The sequence below is a fragment of the Rhinichthys klamathensis genome, unplaced genomic scaffold (assembly GCF_029890125.1).
Source record: "Rhinichthys klamathensis goyatoka isolate OS25496 unplaced genomic scaffold, OSU_Roscu_1.1 h1tg000029l_1, whole genome shotgun sequence".
Taxonomy (NCBI): Eukaryota; Metazoa; Chordata; class Actinopteri; order Cypriniformes; family Leuciscidae; genus Rhinichthys; species Rhinichthys klamathensis.
Genome location: NW_026606579.1, coordinates 1,545,960 through 1,569,064, shown reverse-complemented (window position 1 = coordinate 1,569,064; position 23,105 = coordinate 1,545,960). Strand labels below are relative to the sequence as shown.

Here is a 23,105-nt window from a genome sequence, read left to right as displayed (position 1 = left end):
TGATGCATGCAGAGAGGAATTGTGGGTGTAAAGATGAAAACTCCTAATGTTCCTGTGTGTGTGTGTGTGTGGTCCTGGTAAATCCTACATTATGGGGACAAAATGTCCCATCAAAGATGGCAATATCTAAAATACTTGTCCTTGTGGGGAAATTATTTGGAAAACAGCTTATAAATCATACTAAGTGATGTTTTTTGACAATGTAAAAATGCAGAAGATTTCTCAGAATTGAACTCAGACACATGTTAAACACATTCTCTCTCCCCTTCCTCCACTCTCTATCTCAATCTGCTCAGCAGATGAAAGGAGACAGTGAGTGCGGATTTGCTGAGCCGTCACTGGATCGTCTGCTTGATAACTGAACCTGTGATGCATTACTATCATCCTCAGACAGGAAGAATCAGATGTAATGTAATTCAGTGTAATCACAGTATCTGATTGTGCGTGTGTTCTCACACTTACCTCTAATGTGACTCTGTGAAGTGTGTGTGTATGTGGAGTGATGTAGCCATACAGGACCTCTATATTTGCTCTTTTAGCTTTTTTTCTTTATTGGAATATCAGTCTGATTAAATTTTTTTAATTTAATTTTGATCTTCACATTAAGACAAACATTTTTTCAAAAGTTTATTTGAATAATTGTAAATGCATCAAAATTAACAATATTTCTTTAAGAGGGCAAATTAGCTCCGCCCCCCTCTAAACACGTTTGCTTTTCTTACATATATATATATATTATAATCATAAGTATACTCATTCATCCATCTGCACAATCCAATATCAGCTGTCTCAGACTTCACAGAAGTATGAGCTAATTGCATTTGTGCTAACATTTGAGTTTTACAATTACAACTAAAGACAAACTAAAAATACTTTGAAGAAAGACAGACCAATCACAAACCAGTATGCAAATATTATGATGACACTGCTGTCTGTTACATCTTAAAGGCTGAATATTGTAAAAAATGTCAAACTTTCATCTTAAATTCCTTACAAACTATAGCGTTTACATTTGGAAGCATAAGGGGCCATTCACACCGAACGCATATTTGCGGTTAAAAACGAGATCTAGATCCAAAGTTTCAAGATCTAGAGATTTATTTCAACTTGAGCGCCACGTTTTTAAAATGCCCGGTGAGCTGAAAAAGACGCGAGCGCAACAGTCAAACACATCCGTCTATCGCGTGTTTACATTGAAAAACAATGGAAAAGTAGCGGTTTGGAATGAAAGAAAAGCGTTCTGTGTGACTGACATCGTTACTGTCAGTCATATTTTGAATGCGTAAACATTCTGTCAGGGTTTGTCAATGGGAGATTTTAAAGTTAACATGTTTTATTATTTTAAATGCGTCATGTGGTAGCATCTATATTATTTGGTTTAATTCAAAATAAAAGTCAAATTTTTTTAATATGACAGAATTAACCCAACTACATTAGGTTACTAACAAGTCATTGTTTTTATAGTTGTATCAGAAATAAAAGTATTAAAAGTATTCACTTTTAACACTATCATCTTAAATTTCTTTAAAAAGCATATTAAGTTTAAGCGTACTTTTTTAGTGTCAACATTGAAATTATGTACAAACCATTTTAAGCATTTGGAGCAAAGTTAACTGTTGTGGAGAGACTGTCCTGCAGTCTGTATGAGTCAATGCACTGCAAAAAGCGAGTATATTTGTCTTGTTTTCCAGTAAAAATGTCTATTATAGGGTCAATCACTTTTATTTTGATACATTTATCAGAATACAAGACAAATTGTTTCATGTCATCTTGCTTCTCAAGTAAATGTATCTTTTTAAGATATCCTGAAAAACAAGATAAAAATACAGAGTAAGAGAACCACTTGTTTTCCGTGTGTGTTAAGGTGTTTGTGTGATGAGCTCACAGTCCATGTGTGTATCTGTGGCGTGGAGGGCTGTGTTGGGGTGGAATGGCATTGAGGTGAAGTCCTGCACGTCTCTCCGCCGTCTTCACGAGCTCTTGGAGCTCCTGGCGTTCCCGCTCTGCGCGGCGGGACACCTTCCGGGCTTTCCTCAGAGAATGCCTCAGTTTCCCCACTCGTTCTTTTAACTGTTTGTTCTTCCTCTCCAGCTCGGCCACACGCTCCTGGAGCTGTCCAACCCGCTCCTCCTCCTCGAACAACACCTTCTGCACAGAGGAACACAGCAGCTGAAAGAAGAGAGAGAGAAGGTCACTCGGGTATGTTATAATCAGAGGTCTGTGCATGCATTGATAACCTGACCCTGTGGAATGAAGGTCAATATACAACATGACATCATTTCCAGCCTCCGTCAGCCTTATTATTTCCTGTTGAGTGCTGCCTTTCTTCTCTGGGCCCCTACAGATGCCAGCGTGTGTGTGTGTGTGTGTGTCTTTGTGTGATGGAGGCAGTTCAAAAGTGACATGCTGTCATGCCCACGGTAGACACAAGTCGAGGCATGCTGAGTGTGTGTGTATGTGCATGTGGAGTGTGTGTGATTGCTGTGTGTATTTGAGCGACGGGAGGACGCATGTTCTCCCTGAACAGCGGAAAGGTCTAAATCCCTGTTGTAAAGGGCCAAATCTGAGTGTCACATGATGTCAGAGGTCATCACATGATGTCAGAGGTCACCACATGAGCTAATTGCACAAAACAAATGATGTTGACTGAACACAAGTCACATGAAAGTGAATGGAGACAGATGCTGTGAAGTTCAATAATCATTTTTCAGTGAATAATGACTTAAAAATAAGCATTACTCCAGTCTCCAGTGTCACATGATTGTTCAGAAATCATTCTAATATGCTGATTTGCTGCTCAAGAAAAATGTGTTATCATTACCAATGTTGAAAACTATGCTGTTTAATATTTTGTGGAAACCCTGACTTTTCCCCCAGGATTCTTTTGTAACATTATGAATGTCTTTACTGTCACTTTTGATCAATTTAATGCATTCATGCTGAATAAAAGTATTAATTTACTTTATTAATTAATTCCCCCCTCCCTTCCCCTCACAGACCCCAAACTTTTGAACGGTAGTGTATACATTTATACAATATGGTTGTGCACTTTGTAAAAGCTATCCTGGCCAGAAGAGTGTTCAGAGAAATAAGGAGTGATGAGATAACTGTTGTTGTGTCCTACTGTCCAAACAAAACCCCCACTGCTGTCACAACAACAGCCCTGTCCAGACACCATGAGACCAGAGCCAGAGACTGACAAGTGGACACCAACACACCTAAAACAACACACATGCTGACATAAACATTAACAAGACCTTATGTTTCTTCTTTTGCTTGTGAAACTATGTAAACAGCTATCTAGCAATGCAATTTAATATAATGTGATTTCTTATTAACGTGGGTGATGTGTATTTACAACCACAAGAGTCAAACATAGCTTTCCAAACTAGACCCAGATGTGGCGGTCAGTGAGTCGTCTATAACAATAGAGTGTGTTTTTAGAAATGAAAATAAGACAAAAAAGAAGAAAAGACAATGAGAGAAAGAATGAAGAAGTGGATAGAGTTTGGGCACACATTGTCGGTTTAGAGAAACAGACAGACAGACAGACAGACAGACAGACAGACAGACAGACAGATAGACAGATAGATAGATAGATAGATAGATAGATAGATAGATAGATAGATAGATAGATAGATAGATAGATAGACTGTTAAAAGATCTGCCTTCAATTTCCAACAAAATGAAAAGTGTTTTAAACAAGACACAAGGAGAGCAGACGAACATGAAGTCACACAAGCACACACACACACACACACACACACACACACACACACACACACACACACACTGTAAACACTACATCAGCACAACATGAGATCTCCGGGTAAACGTTCTTTCAGTCAAAAGCTTCTTGTTAAGAAAGCATGGATGAAGTTGAGCCCAAACTCTTCAGAATCCTTACATGATATTTGATTAAATACATTATACATTCAGAGATTGTACTGCAGCGGCAACGGTGTTTTTTTTCTTCATTTGTCGGAATACAAGATTAGAGTTTAATAAGTATAATGGGTGTTAAAGATGGATGGTACAGGAAGCAGGGGGTGACATAACACACACCGTTCTGGTTACAGTCACAAGAGCACAAAGTCCCTCAGGCAGCCTCAATCCTTTTCCCACAGGAAAACTCCTGTTTTAAACAGCTCTTATTATCTCTCTGATAATCAGCCCCACCTGTTCCTGCAGCACACACACACACACACACACACCATCATTATCTTTATCTTCTCTCTCCGCTGCGTCTATGCATCTGTCTGTTTCTGTGATTAGTGAAGTGTCACTGTATGTCTTCTATGATCTGTAATTCTTGAATAAATGTAACATTTTTTTAAAATGTTGAGGGTTCAGAAAAAATGCAGTTAATAAAAATGAAATAGTTTTGAACCCATATATTCCTTTATTGCACATAGAGTGTCACATCTGTTTAGCACAGTGGACATCTGTTAGAGAAACCCTGCACCTCCTCAGGTCACTGGCTGTAATGTAGACGTGCATGGACACTTCAGCCGACTGCGTTCCACACACTGTCTGCATGACGTACTGTAATCCTCATCATCAGGAGACTCAGAGGATGTCCGTGAAAGTGCAGTACAAAGGCACATATGCAAGTGATTTGAACATTTAAAAAAACAAAAGTCAATGACACTGTCCTTATTACACGTTACATGTAGTTCCTGTAGTAATAACTATAAATTATGCATAATTACATGCAACTAACCCTAAACCACACCCTAACCCTATAGTAAGTACATGTAGTTAATTATTATTACTCCGTACTTAAATGTATAATTACACTGTAACACAGACACCTGAAAATAAAGTGTAACTATGTAAACAACTGTTTAGCAATGCAATTTAATATAATATGATTTCTTCTTGACCTACACTTCCACGTTCCAGGTTTTTCCACGTTCACGGCCAAGGAGCACAACAACTTTTTCATTTGAATGTATATGTCTGGAAGGAAAGGGAGAATCCCACTGGTTTACTCTGTATTTTCTATATTACACTCAATAAATCTTTTTTTAATTTTTTTATGCCATGAACCAGAACAATACAATGAGACATAATCATTCAAAGTATACACTCAATAAATCTGAAACTGTCCACCCTGAGCTGATGATTGTTTTTGGTTAGATGAAGCGGATATTTAACTGTACATTCAGGATCTCAATGTGTGTGTCTGAATATAAGCCCCTCTCTCTAGACAGCAAACCACCGTCCGAATAATGAGCGCCTCTGTGTTTGATGTGTTTGAATGTACAGCAGGCTAATCTCATTAAGGCAAACAGAACTTCCACACTTGATACTGTGTGTGTGTGTGTGTGTGTGTGTTATATCCTCTCAAGCCCTGCCATAACCTCTGAGGACCCCTGACATTCCTCCCATTCTGCATCGAACCGTCCACATCGAACACATGATTTATTTTGCTTTCAAAACCCACCGCCGTTTCCCCAAGAGGATGTTCATATGTCCATCTGACGTCTCCCTCACTCTTTCTTTTTATTTTCTATCTCAGCTTTATTTTCAGGGGCAGATGTGTGTGTTTAGGTGGGATAGGCTGTCCAAGTGTGTGTGTGTGTGTGAGAGAGAGAGGTAGGTAGGGCAGCTCTAGCTGGGAGGTCTTTAATCCGGCCTCTATCGAGCCGAATGAACTCTAGAATTATCTCAGCCTCCTACCGTGATGAACAGTCACAGTCGTCAATACAAAGACCACCAGAGAAAGGGACTAGTGTGTGCTGTATGAACCAGGAGCTCCATTTACCCATGAGAACCTGAACATGTTACTTTCATATTATTCTCACTTCCTGTGACACGTTGTGATCAGATTCCTTGAGTCATTATTGCAGCAGTTGTTTTGTATAGTAATTTGCAAGTAAGACATGTTCTGTTTTCGTCATTTCATTTTGTTGATCCTGGAACAACATTCCTGTCCGAATATTTTATCCTAACCCTATCACTACCCCTACTCATAACTTATCCCTGAAATCAGAGGGAAATGATTGGTGAATAACACCGATGAAGAAGCACCTAACCCTGTTTGTAAACCTAAACTACATAAACTCTAAACTTGTCCCTCAAATCTGATTGGCTGATTGGAATGTTGTTTCAGGATCAACAAAGATGCTGATCTACGAACATACTGTACTTGCTGAAATCACGTTCAATGTTAGTGCAGTACTACTGGAATGGACATTGGCTGCTGTTTTACTGTAAAGACCAGGTAAAAATAATGCAGTTGTGCATGCAGACACTCCTGTCTTTAAAGAAGGCCTTTTGAGAGCTTCTTGAATTTACAACAGAGTCGTTTCAAAACAGAACGCACTCTGAACGTTTGCCTGTAACGACGCAAAGCTCACATAGGCATACGTTCACCTTTAGCAGATTCATGCCTTTAAATTCTCTTGACAAGATATACAGTTTTCTGCATGCCAATGTTAAATCTACATCGTTCAGGAGGTACTCATTTATCTCTGCAACTCTAGTGGATATTGAACACATCTGTGTGTGTGTGTGTGTTTATTGGTGTCGTACCCTGCTGTCTTCCTGGCTCTCCCAATCACTATTAAAGTTGTGCACCGTCTGTCCAGCAGAGCAGTTTGAGAACTGGAAGAGGCTGGAAAACAGTCGTCTGTTATCCAGCGTGTCAGGGAATATGGCGTCCTGGAAGTTAACTCCATGAGGGAGGATGTTGTAGTTTTCATCCATTCTGTATAAAATACACACAAATGTTTGTTTGCATATACTGTACTTGTGAGGAGGACTTATTGGCTTGTTTGTCTTTAAAAGTATTTCAAATAAATTATATTATCAAAAAATTAATACAAATATTAAAACGAACAAAAAAAAAACCCTCTTATTTTATTTTAAAAACATAACATGCAATATTTGCGTCTTCAATTTGTTTTTAAGATAAAATAGGCACCCCAATCTCGAAATTAATTTTATTAACTTAAATATCATAAATAAAAGGTCCTTTTAGCAGTTAATTTCAAGTAGGAATAAAAGAACTTGCAGTTCAGTGTGTGAGTAGAATGATTCAATAACCACCCCTTAAAGGGAGAGTTCATCCAAAGACGAATATTCTGTTATTAATTATCCTCATGTCGTTCCGTAAGACTTCCGTTTATATTCTGAACACAATCTTTTTGATGAAATCTGAGAGCTTCATTGACAGCAAAGCAACTACTTTGACGCTTCAAAAAGTTCAAAAGAGATCGTAAAACTAACCCATTTGATTTTAATAGTTTAGTCCAAATTTTACTTAAAGACACGACCACTTTATATGATGAACATATTGAATTTAGGCTTTTATCCGCGTTGTTTGTGAGTCGATTACGTGTCAATTAATTACGCGTTGTTTACGTGTTAAAAGTCACGTGTTTTTGAGATTCCCCGTGCCATAGAGAACCGTAGCCTACACCATGAAAATTATTATTTCCCCAACTTAAGTTCAGAATAAAAACTGGTTCTTTGTTTCCAAATAGAAGTGAACCCACCTAAGGAAGAATATGTAGGAGTTGTTTTCCATCACCGTGTGTGACTGACAGCTAAAGTACCCGAGTCCCGTGAGGTTGAGGCGCGAGCCCGCGGGCACCTCCAGCATGCTTCCCCACGCCTGGTCGCATAGCAACTCTACCTCCGCCGCGTACAGCAGCGCGTCCTCCGCGCGCTCGTGCTTCTGGTACGGCAGGTAGTTGTACAGACTGGACGCGTACGGCTCCTCGTGGATGGCCAACACCTTGGCGTACACGATGATCTCGGCGAGTTCAGCCCGACAACCCTCGCTCAGGGGTCGCCACTCGCTGGGTAGCTGGCATGCAAACGCGAACCCGAAACCCAGCGTCAGCAGAAGCGCAAGGTGCATGCTTCCCGTGCCAGTAAATATACCCACGCGTAAAAACGGCTCGTTCACGGGTTCAGTGGATAGGTAATGCAATGAAGGCACCCATGCAACGGCCCGGGGTAAGTTCACATAGTCCCGACCTGTTCAGACTGCTGAAGGTTCACAAGTAAGAGTTCCCACGTCCTGCTCCTCCTCGATCCATCATCACCCCTAAAGTTCGTCTCAGGCCAATCGGACGCGCTGGAGTTTAACCAGCCAATAGACGCGCTGCATCCAGCGTCCATCAGCCTCACTCACGGCTACATTCCTGGACAGAGGATTTGGACTCATTATTATACAGACATTGACAGATCACTGCCCATGAGAATTCACTTTTATCACCAAAACTGCTCTGAAGAAAGATGTATTGGGCCCAGTGGCGTAGGCAGAAATTGTATTTTGGGTGGGCCAGTGAAAATGTGAGTGGGCCTATAGTTTTTCATAGAAAAAAAATGACTTCAGTAATAATTAACCTTAGAGAGTAGAAAAATTAATAGACAAACTGCAAAAACAGTTACACCTTTATATTCGGCAAATCATCATGTTCAACCAACAGAGCTTAATAAAGGCTGGACAAACCAGTGTAGACAATAACCTGTCTATTTTATTCAGGCTAGTCAGCAGTCCAAAGACAGTTTACCCGAAAATAAAGTAAGCTAAAATAATAATATCGCAGTTAGATCGGCGGCTAAACCCGCGTCAGGCTGACGGAGAGAGGGAGCAAAAAGCAGCCGCCACCAGCACCTGACTAGCCTTCTGGGTTAATGAGTTTGAAGAACTGGGCTGTGTGGACTCGGTAGATGAAGGCAGTGGCGTGTCTTCTTCCTCAACTCTTGCTTTTTTCAAATAGCACATTAAAGAAAGTTGTTTAGCCATTATTGTGGCGCCGACGACGCTTGTGAGTTTTCCTGTCGGAACCCCCAGCAACCATAGCAACCAATAACGTTCCGGAGAGAGGCTTTCTACAACTTGCTTCGACAGTTTCATTTTATTCGGAAAACGAATTAAACACACACAGCAGTCAACAATAAATCAGGTATATATTAATATATTTTCTTAAATACATTTGAATAAAAATAAACTAAAAATGTATTTTTATCAAACTTGCCTGGGCGGGCCAGTGAGTAATGTGGGCGGGCCAGTGCCGCCCTGGCCCAATACTGGCTACGCCCCTGATTGGGCCATTGACTTTTCAGTCATGAAAAGGTTTATTTTATTACATAACATGAGATTGTCTCTATTGTGTTGCCCTTTTAAAAGTATTTGAAACCATACCACTTCTATGATAATAATAAACTTGATTTTCTATAGCGCCCTTTAAAATTTACACCTTAAAAGCGCTTTACAAAAAAAGGACAAATAAAACAGAAATACAATAATGTAAATTAAGTGCATTCATAAAAGTGAAGTAGGCCTACATTTAGATACAAAAATAAAAAACGTTATTAAAACAATTCAAGAAGTAAATAGTAGGCTATATAATAAGATAGTTAAAAATTAATCAAATAAAAGTTACCCTTAAAAGCTTTTATTTGTAGCATGTAAATATCACACAAAAATATATATTTACATGTTATTTTTAACTCATTTTGTTTTCCAGGTGACCAGCGTTTGCAACAAAAAAAAAGTAGCAATTATTCATATAAATAATGTCTAAATAACATTATTTTAGTTTAATATTTAAGTTACCAGTTTATATCATGCTGATGATATCAGTGTTACAAAACTTTAATTTTGAAAGATTAAAAGTACAAAAGGTAAACTTTAATTCAATGTTTGGCTGTATCTTTTTTTCTGGGCAATAACGATGGATGTCAGCTCCAGTCTCCCCTAATTATGAGGTTACCAGACTATTTTACTTGAGCCAAATTCACACTGGAAAGGTGGCACAGACGCACTTCTGAAGTGGCAATTGTGTCTTCACACACTGTTTAATGCTGCTCAGAGGTGGCATAAATGCATTTACACAACAATTTTAACTGCATATTGTTATACTAGGGGCAGAGGTGTGTCAGAGCAGGCATCGTCATCATTAGTCTGGCTTTTATGCTGCTTGCGTCTTCTTTCACAGAAGTTTTTAGCAGGAACAGAGCAGCCTTAACTCAGCTGTATAAAGACCCCTTTAGTTTTAAACGCATCTCTGTCTCAGTGGCTCCATCTAGTGCATCAACAAAGTCCTTACATTACAGGGAACTCAAATCCCTTTTAATTATAGTAATAACTATGATAATGTATTTCAGCCAATTATCACCGTTGTTATAACGTTTTATGCCAAACCCATATAACATGCAGTATATGGAAGGGAAGAGCAATGTTGTATCTTCACCTACGACATTTCTTGTCATTGTGTAAATAGGAAAGTATGACCCATACTAGAATGATAATACGGGTGTCGAAAAGCCCCTCCGTTTGCCCCAGTTCGGAGGGCGTCACTGCGTCATGGGATGACCGTCCTCAGCAGGGCAGGGCAGGCGCAGGGAAATCCCGAAACGCGTGCTGACATCACCGTCAGCTGATTCAGTGCTGTGAATGCAGTGTAGAGTCTTATGACAGTGGATAGACACTTACCTGTAACACGCTTACTGTATAGACCAGTCCTGCTGGATCACAGATCCGCGCGCTCATCGCTCTTCACTGACGTGTGCAACAGGAAACGAGCATTCTCAAAACAAGTCGGTGCACACAAGAAGGGAACGCTTTGTGAGTATCGCATTGCTCTTAACTATATCGAGTTATTTAACGCTTGGCATTTTAAAAAGTTTGTTGCGCACTTATGAAACACATTAGAATGGAGATTAACGAGTGTTGGTTCATTTCTACTGCAAATGTCTTCGTTAACTTTCGCTTTCTCGTGGCATCACTATTGGGTGTCTTGTGAAACGTCTCGGGTGAGAACAGGCTGTCCAAACCAACGAGGAAACCAAAGTAAAACAGTGTTTACCACTCATACATCATGTGTGTGTTTTTCACAAGTTAATATAATGAGATGTTAAAGGGCTAGTTCTCCCAGAAATGACTGTCATCATCCTCTACTCACACTCTTGTCATTTAAATCTCGTATAAAGTCGCTTGAAGCCTACGATAGCTTTGTGCAGGGTACAGCACGAAATTGAAACCATACTCACCGACAATCCTCCAAACCAGTGAAACGTTATGTCAACTCGAGAACCTTATCAGTTCGATTCGTCATCGAATAGTTCAGGATTATGTGATTTGGATTAACTGATTAGATTCGAATTTCCACTTGTATTTTGAGCATACATACGCTTATGTGTGTTATATAAACTCTCTTTTAAATATACTTGTTTTAAAATATAAAATATAGTTTAGTGCATATAAAATGTATTACACTTTTTACTCATATTTTATTTATATTTTCTTTTTATAGTTATGCTAAAGCATATATTCACCTAGAATTTTAGTCTGTTCAGCCTAAGTTTCACTTTTCATTCTGTGCTGATGATTGCATATTTGAGTGTAAGCCATTCTTAAACTGAGTCATGCTGTGATATTGTGATATTTCATAACACAGCACACTGTAGCTTAACAGACACCGAAAACATGGCATCTGGTTCATCTATGATGAACGGAGACATCAGTCACCCTCGCGGGTCCGGCCCGGGGAATGTGGGCAGTTTAGAGGAGACCCTCCAGCAAATGAACACCCTGATCAAAGAGAACAGAGAACTGAAGGGTGAGATATTAAAACCAACCCTCTTCCTGGAGGCACACCACAACAGTATGTTGAATGTCTTCCTTATCTGACCCATTTATTTTTTGTCTTGGAGTCTTGCTTATGAGTTGAATCAGGTGTGTTTGATTAGGAAGAGATTGAAAATGTGTACTGTTGATGTGCCTCCAGGAACAGGGTTGGGAAACACTAATTTAAACAGCAGTGTCTCAGTCGTTTTACTTTCAGTCATAATCTCAATACATAAACACGCTCCATCACGCACAACAATCCAACATCATTATGTGTATCAACAGAAGCCCTGAAACAGACCAACATGTCCATGAAGGAGAGATTTGAGGGTCTATCGGCATGGAAGGAGATGCAAAAGGAGGAGAGAGACTTCCTGGAGAAACGATTAGAAGAGGCCAAAACCAAACTGAACACTATGGATGCAGAGAACGAGATGTTGAAGAAACGAGTGGAAGAGCTGGAAAAAAGTGGAGCCGAGGTGAGCGTATCTAGAATCGCACAACCGAGAAGTATATAATCAATTATAAATAGACTAAAGTTAAATATCTGCCGTAGTGTTTACACACTGAACTGGAGGCACTGAGGGGTCAGATTGGTCGACTTCAGGCTGAGAAGAATGATCTGGTAGCATTGAACTCCGAACTCCAGCTCAAAACGGGACAAGGTTCACCTAGCGACTCCTTCATTGAGATTAGAATAGCTGTAAGTATGCACACACACACACAAACACAATGAAGGGACAACATGTTGCTCAATTTGTCACTCTTTGTACTTTCTTGCACAGGACGATGATTTAAAAGTGACCAGAGATTTGCCCAGTACACAAAAGGACCTATCTGCATTCTGCATGTAAGCACTGCGATGAAAAGGCTTACTGTGATTTCCATTTAAACGCTCCTGATTCATCAAATTGTTTATTTTCTTATTTAGCTATAGTTTGTTTGCTAGAAAGAGAGCTAGATCTGACAACTTTTGGGGACATTCAATTAAACTGGAAATTTGAAGTAAATCAAACAAATACTTAAGGGTGTGTTCACACTTGTAGTTTGGTTCACTTGGTTCATTCGGTCCGGACCCCCCTCAAAAAAAACATTTAGTCCTGGTCTGCTTTGCGTTGAAGCATTTTAACATTGAACCTAAAGTCATAGGGATATGTTCACAACCCGATTGGTTGGCTTTTATTATGTATATTTCGTGACAGAACTTACTGTGTGCTGGCCTAAATGCGCTCGTTGTATGTGCAGCTGAGAACTCGTGAAGAGCTTATAAAATGTGTAAAGTAGTCAAAACAGTGGCAGGAATTGCTCTATCACACACACAAACAAAGATCTGCTGCGAGGAGACGCGGTTCTGACGCCTGTACTGAACTGAGTTGCGCAACATTGCGACTATGACTAGAAAAATCTGTCCTTTTTAGGGTCGCATCATGTGACATATCCCGTTTTAGGTTCGTTAAATTAGGAATTATGCAGGATCGCAAAAAAATGCAACATTTTGTTGATTTTGCGTTGTATTCAGCGATCGCAGAATCGCGAAAAACTGGAGGGACTGGTTTACATGTCTTTGGTCCGTGTAGAGGTCATATTTCAGTTGAACTGCACCAGAGTTCGTTTGGAAGCTGACCGAGACCCATATTTTCAGGAGTCTCGGTCCACTTGTTTAATGCGCACCAGGATTCAGATGGCAGCGTTTACTCTTATTCAAATGAAGCGCACTAACATGGCAATCACACAAGGGTTCGTTTTAATCCAACCAAACATGCCAGGTGTCAACACACACCCTAAGGTAAGAGGGCTGCTCATGGTTAGTCTGGAGTAATTACTTAACAATAAAAGCCTATAGTAGGTCCTCATTTTGATAACCAAGCACATATATGTGCGTACACAGGCAAAAGGGCGAGTCGGAGGAACAGACGGTCAGGCAGCTCCTTCACTCCCTCAGAGCAGAGACTGATGAAAAGGAGAGACTGCAGATAACGCTTCAGGAGGCACGTGGGAGGTCGGCCATCTTTTCACACACCCTCTCAGAAACACAACTAAAGGTGTTTCAGATTCTTTGATTGTATGCGCATACGTGTGTATTTGCAGAATTGCAGAGTTCGAGAACAGACTGGAACACGCTGACAGCAGCGCACAGACGTCTCTCCCCTGTACAACTGAAATCAATGTAGGAGAATCAGGCTTTTCTAGCAATCCATTTTGTAGCATTTTTGAAGTAGTTATTCGATCAAAACATTCACGTGGCTGTGGTCTTTGAGGACAGTCTTGTCTGTGAATGTGAAACTAAAAGAAAATTGTTGCAACAACTTTGAGTTTACATTTTAATTTGAAGAAAGCAACCAATTTTGTGTATGTTTGTTTCTGTCAGTCAAGCGCTGAGGTGAAGAATCTGGAGGAGCAGTTGTTGAAGCTCTGTAATGAACTGAAACAAGCTCAGATCAAACTAGACGATGCTGAGAACATGAAAAGAAACCTGCAGGACAGGTCAGAAAGCCAGTCAACAACAGCCTTATATGCATTTTTTAAAAATTAAAACAAAAATATATATATATTTTTTAAATTATACACTACCTGTTAAAAGTTTGGAAACTTTACAATTTTTTTTAAGTTTTTCAAAGAAGTCTCTAATTCTCACCTAGGCTGCATTTATTTAATCAAAAATACAGTAAAAATAGTAATATTCTAAAATAATATTAATTAAAATAATTGTTTTCAATTTTAGTACATTTAAAAATGTAATTTATTCCTGTGATGCAAAGCTGGATTTTCAGCATCTTTACTCCAGTCTTCAGTGTCACTTGATTTTGCTCAAGAAACATTTAATATTATTACTTTCAAAGTTGAAAACAGTTGTCTTTTTTTTCTTCTTCTTGTAACTTTAACCCGAAGCTGTACAAGATCTAAAGCTCTCCAATCCCCTGCTCTGTCTGCAGGTGTAAAGATTTGGAGCAGGATCTGGGCACCGTTAGGGCTCAGCTGGGAGAGAAACAGAAGACCCAGGCTGAGAACGACTGTCTGAAGGTTCAGATGGAAAGTCTCCAGGCTGCTATTAAACTGGAACAGAAGAAAACTCAGGATGAGAAGTGAGCGCAGCTTGTTACCTCCATCTGATGCCTACAGAAATGCAGTTGATTGCTGGAGCTATCTAAATGTTTTCATAATAATCACGTCTCCTTTTATCTTTCTTGGCCAGGAACAACCTAAACCAGCTAAAAGATGCCTACACCAAGCTGTTTGAAGACTACAATGAGCTCCAAGAGGAAAAGAAGAAGAAAGAGGTACAAAATGATGAAATCATCATTTTGAATTAAGTATTAAACTCACTCTTTAAGGGAGATTTAAAGAACGGGGTAGCACCATTTACTTTAGAAAAATGTAAATCTTCAGCCTCACATTTACTTTTGCATTTGGCTAGATGCTATTATTTAGGTTTAACTGTTAACTACAAATATTCTCATCGTTTTTGGTAGGAAGCAACTTTGCTTTCTGGAAAATATTTTTTATTTAAATACAATTAGCTTTAAGGCCGTTCATTTTGTATTCTGAGGGTTTTGATGATTCAAGTTTCTTACCTCATTGCGCATGTGTGTGTGATCAGGGTAGTGTATCACGGGAAGAGTACGATGACCTCCAAACCAGGTTTGATACGGCTGAAAAGGCGCTGGCAGACAAACAGCTGAAGATTGATGAGATGAAGATGGAAATCTTCACGAAGGAAAAGGAGCTAGATACTATCTCTGTTTTCCAGGCTCAGGTACAAACGATTGTAATATCATGTCACGTCCTCTCAATTTTTTTAAGCTCTTCGTGATCTGTATCATTTATTACGTGTTTTTTTTTTGTGTGTACACATACAGGCAGAGATATATTCGTCAGACTTCTATGCAGAACGAGCTGCTCGGGAGAAGATTCACGAGGAGAAAGAGCGTTTGGCCACTCAGCTGGAGTATGTGAAGAAACAGAACAGCCAACTTCAGGAGGAGATGGAATCACTTGGCAGGTACGTCATAAACTTAACTTACCCACTCACATGTGACCTCTGTGTCAACTTAAACAGAATTGTTTTCATGCTTCAGGCATTCCATGAGCGAGATGCAAAGGAGACATGTGCCACGTGGGGCCAATCCACAAGGCCCCACATCTCCACACAACCTGCAAGGAGGTAGAAGTAGTCCCTTACATTAAAGAGTCCATATTGTACACTTTTGTGCTACTGTAACACCGAGAGGACAATTTACATAGATCTTTTTCTTTCTCAGGTGATTGGCAGCAGCAGAATATTCCAGACCATGCTTGTCCCAAATGTGGGGACGTCCTACCTGACCTGGACTCCCTGCAGATCCACATCATGGATTGCATCATCTGAGCCTGTTGCCAAATAACAATACCAGATCCCCCCTATATGTGAATGAGTGGTTTGATAGCTTTACCTTCAAGCATCCTGAAACATAATGCTTTAATAACACAGGTCTATAAACCCTGCATCCTAAATATACTGTACATTATCAGTGTGGATGTTTCCAGATCAATAGATGTTATTGGTCGAGGGTGAGAATGAGCATTTAATCTGAATGGTTGGATATGGTCTAAATATGCCCTGTATGAAACATTCATTTAAGCTGCGTTGACAATGTATCAGTCAGCTATTAAGAAAAAGTATATTATGTTGCAGGTGTGCAATCAGTGTGGCATATATTACATACAAATATATTAATCTGCTGTGGGCGAATTACATTATTCATTGCAAAAATATTTTTGTTTAAGATTAACTTTGAATGTTTCTGAGAGAATCATTTATTTAACAGACTTGAAGTCTCATGTTGGTTAGTGGTTAATTATATTTTCATTATACTCAATGCCCAATTATACAGACAGATATCAACAGTATAATGTTTTTCTTCATTTTATTTGTTGGATCTGTTTAAATGAAGCACTTTATCATGGTAAGTAAGTGAGTAAGATTTGGGGTTATTTTTAATATAACTGTCTGTCTGTTAGTTAATACCTACCTAAATCTAATTAATAGTTTTCTGAAGTTCATAAAGATTGTCTTCGTCACATGCACTCTAGATGTTATTTTGTGTAAGTAACGTTAGCCCTGCAGTACGATGCACAATCTCAGCCTTGAAATCCATATTAAAGGATAGTTCATCCAAAAATTATAATTCTGCCGTCATTTACTCACCTTCATGTGCAAATCCTTATTTACTTTACGTGGAAGAAAAGGACATTGTTGAAGTATGTGGTCGCTCTTCTTGTCAATGTAATGAAAGCGAATGAGTAGCCTAGCTGGGGGCTATCACAAAAGTATCATAAAAGTGATATGATACGACTCGTCCGTTATATTCATATCGTTATTTAGTCATATGATAGCTTTAAGTGACGAACAAAACGCAACTAAAGTCGTAAATCACTGAGGATCTTCACCTCTTGATAGCATTTTTGTATGTTTTTTTTTAGGAGCAATTAACTACGGAGCCCCTAAAGGGACGTGGTGGTGGAAAAAAATTAGGATGGGAGAATTTTTTTTTTTCAAATCTTTTGCGTTCCCTCGCAAAACTTTTGCGTTCCCCCGAGAAACTTTGCATTCCCTCGCAAAGACATTCGCGTTCCCACGCAAAAGTTTTGCGTTCCCCCGAGAAACTTTGCGTACCCTCGCAAAGTTATTTGCGTTCCCACGCAAAACTTTTGCGTTCCCTCGCAAAGATATTTGCGTTCCCACGCAAAACCTGTTGTGAGCTCGGACAGACACTTCCTGTTTAATGTCCCGCTGGCAGTGCTTCAGAGCTCCGTACGTTAATGGAGCGTTTCATAGTGTTTGAACTTGGACTCAAATATAAAGAAATGCGGTCCGTGCTTAACTCAAGGAGTTCAATGAAGTTGGCAATATATTCACATGCTATTCGAAACTCCCGGATCAATATTCTTGAGCTAAACGTTGTTAAAACACAAACGACACATATTTACAACCACAGTAACCTAGACAACGAGCTACAACCCAATTCTCCTCAAAACGAGCTTTATAATATAGGCTAAATGGATCTCTATGACCACGCAGGCGGCTGAGTCCGAAGGGACCATCTGCAAAGTGCAATATAACCCAAAAAACGACTACAGCATCAACTCATAGTCAAAAATCTAAAAATAGTCATTAACTTGAATGTTACAAACCACCCAATTCAGTTTACACATCAATGGTAAACCCACTGGTCATGCACTGCTTCTGCACATTTTATATTATATAAAAAATATATATTTAATAACTTCACTGTAACACACCAAATTTAGTTCACACATCACTGCTCTAATGTTGGTCATACAACACTTAGTTTGGGATCTGACTGATGTGTGTTCAATTTTGACTTTTAGTGTTTTCACCTGGGTAATTGTTTGCTAACTGAGCTGAAGCTGTGCTGACTTGAGTGAACAATATTGAATGCTAGTGCTTTCTAAATGACCACGTGGTATAAGCAATGAGAAATGAAGGGATTTGTGTGTAGAGTTTTGCTGTAACAGTTCAACAAATCTGACTTATGTGTCAAAACAGGGGAATAGTGTTCATAGTTCAGTGAAATGGGTGTGCTTTTTGATAAATGGCATTATAGTTTTGACATTTTAGTTCAAAAGCCTGGTTATAGTGTTTAAGCAATCGAGAAAAACTGTAAAGGGATAGTTCACCCAAAAATGTTTTTTTTTATTACTTACTCACCCTCAAGTACCAAACATGTATGAGTTTCTTTCTTCTCTTGAACACAAAAGTGTGTGTGTGTGTGTGTGTGTGTTTAATTTTTTTTTTTAACCCTCTGATGGTCTTCAAAAGACCGAAGACCACGGGGTCTATTGGACCCCAGACAACAACATTTAATTTTGTAACCGAACAATATATATATTTTTTAACAAATATAATTTTACTCTGTTTATTAATGTTTTTACTCAACATTTGTGCAGTTTTTGGAGAATTTATGATTTTTTTTTTTTTTCTATAAATAAATAAATAAATATTTAATTAAATAGGATTTTTACAAAAAAACAGCATTTTATGTTAAATAAACTTTACAAAAGACCCAGATTTCTAACTTTCATTCCTGGGGATACCATGGATAATTTTACAAGGTTTAATGTAAGATTTTTGCCCATTTTTTGGAAAATACAGGTTAAAATTTGTAATAAATCACTTTAACCACTAGATGGCTATAGAGCTCCATTATATGCTATTTGCTATTTGAATTACTGAAAGATATAGTTTCTAAAGTTGGATTCAGTTGGATTCATATCTAAATATTATAAAATCACAATTATAACAAAAATAATATAATTTTTGTCAAAATTTAGCATTTTTTGTACTGAAAAAACACTATGCATGGTAAACCGCATGACTTCTGCAGACAGGGTTGGAGCAGGTTTGGCACTTCACTGTTGTTGTTGTTGTTGTGTGTGTGTGTGTACATTTTATTTTTATTTTTATGTGTACAGTGTCACCAATTTATTTTTGTGGTGGTTCTTCATTTTGTATGATTTTATTTGACAAATTATAAGACTTTTTATAGCCTTACAAATGTATTCCTGTGTGTGTGTGTTTGTGTGTCTGTGTGCGTGCGTGTGTGTGTGTGTGTATGTGTGTGTGCGCACATTTTCAATGCGTCTAAGTGTTACCAATTTATTTTTCTGGAGGTTCTGCATTTTAGATTATTTTATTTTACAAATGATAAGAGAACAGTTTTTATAGTCTGTATGTATTCCTGTATAAATGAATTCCTCTTTATGTGTGTGTTTGTGTGTGCGCCTGTGGTGAGCATGATAATTTTGGATTGTGGATGTTTTTTGCATTGTTGGAAGTGTGCCACTTTATTTCTGTCATTTCTGTCTATGTGTTCTACGTTGTTTCTGATTTTGATGGTGTTATTTTGTCTATTTTGATTGCGGGGTCCAATAGACCCCGAAGACCACGAGTGTGACTATTTTTGTCACGCCAACATAAAAACAGATATCATTAAATTTTTTTTTTTTTTTTTTTAGATCTAGAAAGTGTTGAGAGCCGTAGAAAGTTTCAAACCATTTGGACAAAGAGAACATTTTTTTTAATTTGAGCAAAAGTCATTTGGGGTCGAATAGACCCCGAAGACCATCAGAGGGTTAAATACAGTTTGGTTTGTTTTGAATTTTTTTACTGTATTTTAAGGAATACATCTAATGACCCTAAAAAAGTAATGTGGTGCAACCATACAGTGTGTATATACCGTATATATATATATATATTAATGCACTGCTTCTATACTTGGGATACAATTTTTACACTCTTGGCATCTTTACAAATGTTACTATGTCAATGTGGAAACAACACAGATACGCATGGGATGGAACCACCTATCGATGACCTTTGGAAGACTTTTATGATTGTTTTATAAAGGTTGTGGGGATCAGCCAGGAAGCATACACTGAATCTAATACAAGCAAGGTAAGGCATCTTTAACACTGAATCACACTTTAGCTTTTTGACACTTTAAAGACAGAGATATTATTTTTACATTTCAATATTTGTGTCATCATCGCTATAACTGAACCTGTATTGTTTCTGACAGATATGGCGGTCTTTTATGGTCTTCGGCTGGTGTCTCTGGCTGTGCTGATGCTGGTGTCTCAGCTGGACCAGTGCTGCTGTTCGGGTGTATGGACAATCGCCCTCATTCATAGTTCATTTTTGAGTTTTTTTGTTTTGTTTTTCTCTTTAGGAGCATTCAACAGATAGGCCTACCTAGTAAGTAGTAGGCTCATTATTTAGGGATGTGCATTTAGTAGGCACTACACTGACCGTTCTGTAACATAAAAACTATAGTGTGAAATGTTTACAAGTAGGCTATAAAATGTGGGATTTGCAACACCAACATTTGAGAATGAGAGGTGATTCTGAATCAACTTATCCCTACTGAAGTCTCAAGTATTAGTTGCCTCTGCTTCTCAATTCACACTGAATCTAGTTTTATTTGATATAGGCTATGTCTTTATTAATATGGTATTGTGAATGTTAGTTTTTTGTAAATAGATTAAAAGGATTTTAGTAAAAAGTAAATGAATAGCCTATGCAATCAGTAAATGGAGAACACACACACTTAAAAAAAACTGTTAAACTTTATTGTTATCAGTCTCAAAGTAGCTTTACAAACTGCTGATTTAGAACAGGTTTATTTCGCATCATAACTGTAAAACATAGTCCCTTTTTTCAGATAACAAGTAATGGTGAAAGACCCATATTGCACCTCTCTGCCACACGTGCCCAAGGGATCATCAAAATTCATGTCTTCGTCCCACACCTCCATCTTCAGGTTTTCACCAAATTCGCAGTTTGGGAAGTTGAACTCTGCAGACCATGTAGGATTTCTGTTATCCTTGATATATTCTGTCTGCCCCCCAAAAGTAGAGCCACACCAGACCTTGACGTATGGATCGGGTCTGTTTAGAAGAGCGTCACCGGTGAGGTCTTTGGCATGTAAGCCGAAAAGCCGAACAGCAGCGCTGGCAGAGTCCAGCTGAGACGCCAGCATCAGCACAGCCAGAGACACCAGCCGAAGACCATTAAAGACCGCCATATCTGTCAGAAAGAACAGATGTTCAATCAGAAGGTTTAATACACACAAATATCGAAATGCGGAAATAATGTCTAAAGGTGTAATGTAGTAAATATGCCTTACCTTGCTTGTATCAGGTGTGGAGTGCTTGTTTTCTGATCCTAGCCCCCTTTATAATGCAATGACCATTGCAAAATTCTTTGAATTGGTGATCAACGACAGGTGGTTAAAATCCCATGCGTATCTGTTATCAGCTTTGCTATGTAACAAGTTGGCAAATTTGTCAATTCAGCAAGAGGATATAACAACTATTTGAATCATTCACTGTCCTGAGCCAGCTACAGAAGCAGGTTTTTCATGAGCAGAAAACTATTTTAGTTTTTTCTACCTCAAATGTAATATTCTTTGAAATTGAGAAAAATGTAAGATTGTCATAAAACTGAATCATCTCTTCATTCAAACCCTAGTGCTCTGGTTTACTAATTGTAATGTCATCTGTAGAGCTGAGACATCTGTCTTCCTGCTTTATATAATTTAAGGTGTTTATTTATTATAAGATTGTAACAATTGTAGGTAGTAGGCAAAGGCAAATAAGAGCAACTGCTGGTAAATTATTTTTTCCCCCAGCTGCTGAAACTGATGTGCTTTCATACATGAAGATTTGTATTTCAGATATATATATATATTTTTTAATTTAATTTACCCTGTCTTTGTCTTTGGCATTTGTCTTTTTGTGTTGCTGAGCTGTGGACATTTTCTAAAGCACATGGCAAATTGATCTGAAACTGGTCCAACTCAAAGTCCAACATCACAGATCCAGAAGAAAGTCTTGCTCAAGGACAGGACACAGAGTAGGCCAGTGTTTCCCAACCCTGCTCCTTCACTGTAAAAAAGAAAAAGTTAGTTCAACTCAAATTTTCAAGGCAACCGACTGCACAGAATTTTTGAGTTGAAGATATCAACTTAATTTAAGTTTTGAAGAACTAAAATTATTAAGTTGCGTCAGCTAAGTTTTTCAATTTCTGACAACTAAGTTTTTTAAATTCAAGTTACTGGAACTTTCAAGTCTGTAAAAGCTAACCATCCCCTGTAATAACTTACTATTTTGAGTTTAAATTACCCCCATATCCCACCCCACCCCATCCCATCCCATCCCATCCCACCCCACATTAAATCATCCACTGACAGTAAACCAGTTAATTTATGCATGTTTATTTGAACGACTTTGGCACAAACAGCTTTACAATTCCACAATGTAAACAAGTAATCTTATACCCAAAGCAAATACATCAGGTTTCAGAACCGTAATATGGGCGGGTTTTTTTTCTTCTTTCCGACTTTTGTTGAGACCTTACAAATAATGCAATATTGCCAAAGATGACTGATAAACAGTTGTATAGTGCCTAAGTATTAAAGGATTAGTTCCAAAAATGAAAATTATGTCTTTAATGACTCGCCCTCATGTCGTTCCAAGCCCGTAAGACCTCCGTAAATCTTCGGGACACAGTTTAAGATATTTTAGATTTAGTCCGAGAGCTTTCTGTCCCTCCATTGTAAATGTATGTACGGTATACTGTCCTTGTCCAGAAAGGAAATAAAGACATCATCAAAGTAGTCCATGTGACATCAGTGGGTTAGTTAGAGTGTTTTGAAGCATCGAAAATACATTTTGCTCCAAAAATAACAAAAACTAGGACTTTATTCAGCATTGTATTGTCTTCCGGTTCTGTTGTGGATCCGCGTTCAGTGCCGCTGCTGACGTAAGACGCTGCTGACGTGTGTCTGGTGCGCCCGAGCTTCGTTTACAGTCTGAGACGCACGCTGGAAACAAAACAATCTTCGCAAACATGTCTAAGGATTTCCACACAGAGGAAGACTTGCATTTTTTTGCCCAGCCATATTTATTTGAACCCGAATACACGGGCGCACCAAATACACGTCAGCAGCGT

The 23,105-nt window shown here is 38.6% G+C and overlaps 3 protein-coding genes across 4 annotated transcripts; 1 reads left to right on the top strand and 2 right to left on the bottom strand.

Annotated features, from left to right (window-relative positions):
• Positions 1 to 1,734: 1,734 nt before the first annotated feature.
• Positions 1,735 to 10,321, bottom strand: ccdc3a (coiled-coil domain containing 3a). The gene is made up of 4 exons (XM_056245238.1): positions 10,218 to 10,321; positions 7,506 to 8,159; positions 6,541 to 6,715; positions 1,735 to 2,169 (listed from the first exon to the last, which is right to left on the bottom strand). Exons 2-4 carry the CDS (start codon positions 7,871 to 7,873, stop codon positions 1,882 to 1,884), a joined length of 831 nt encoding a protein of 276 aa, XP_056101213.1. The 5' UTR covers positions 7,874 to 8,159; positions 10,218 to 10,321; the 3' UTR covers positions 1,735 to 1,881.
• Positions 10,322 to 10,417: 96 nt separating this feature from the next.
• On the top strand, positions 10,418 to 16,758 carry optn (optineurin). 2 transcript variants are annotated; one of them, XM_056245234.1, is made up of 14 exons: positions 10,418 to 10,591; positions 11,424 to 11,585; positions 11,879 to 12,072; positions 12,150 to 12,297; positions 12,377 to 12,443; positions 13,482 to 13,592; positions 13,682 to 13,760; positions 13,962 to 14,077; positions 14,527 to 14,676; positions 14,787 to 14,871; positions 15,192 to 15,347; positions 15,451 to 15,593; positions 15,670 to 15,755; positions 15,853 to 16,758. In XM_056245234.1, the coding sequence occupies exons 1-14, from the start codon at positions 10,438 to 10,440 to the stop codon at positions 15,957 to 15,959; spliced, it is 1,758 nt and encodes a 585-aa protein (XP_056101209.1). In that variant the 5' UTR covers positions 10,418 to 10,437; the 3' UTR covers positions 15,960 to 16,758. The 2 variants fall into 2 exon arrangements, with proteins under 2 accessions (XP_056101209.1, XP_056101210.1); XM_056245235.1 differs by having other exon boundaries at positions 10,422 to 10,591; positions 11,442 to 11,585.
• A 3,999-nt stretch (positions 16,759 to 20,757) lies between these two features.
• LOC130079981 (uncharacterized) lies at positions 20,758 to 21,376 on the bottom strand. The gene is made up of 2 exons (XM_056245239.1): positions 21,280 to 21,376; positions 20,758 to 21,179 (listed from the first exon to the last, which is right to left on the bottom strand). Exon 2 carries the CDS (start codon positions 21,175 to 21,177, stop codon positions 20,773 to 20,775), a length of 405 nt encoding a protein of 134 aa, XP_056101214.1. The 5' UTR covers positions 21,178 to 21,179; positions 21,280 to 21,376; the 3' UTR covers positions 20,758 to 20,772.
• Positions 21,377 to 23,105: the final 1,729 nt, after the last annotated feature.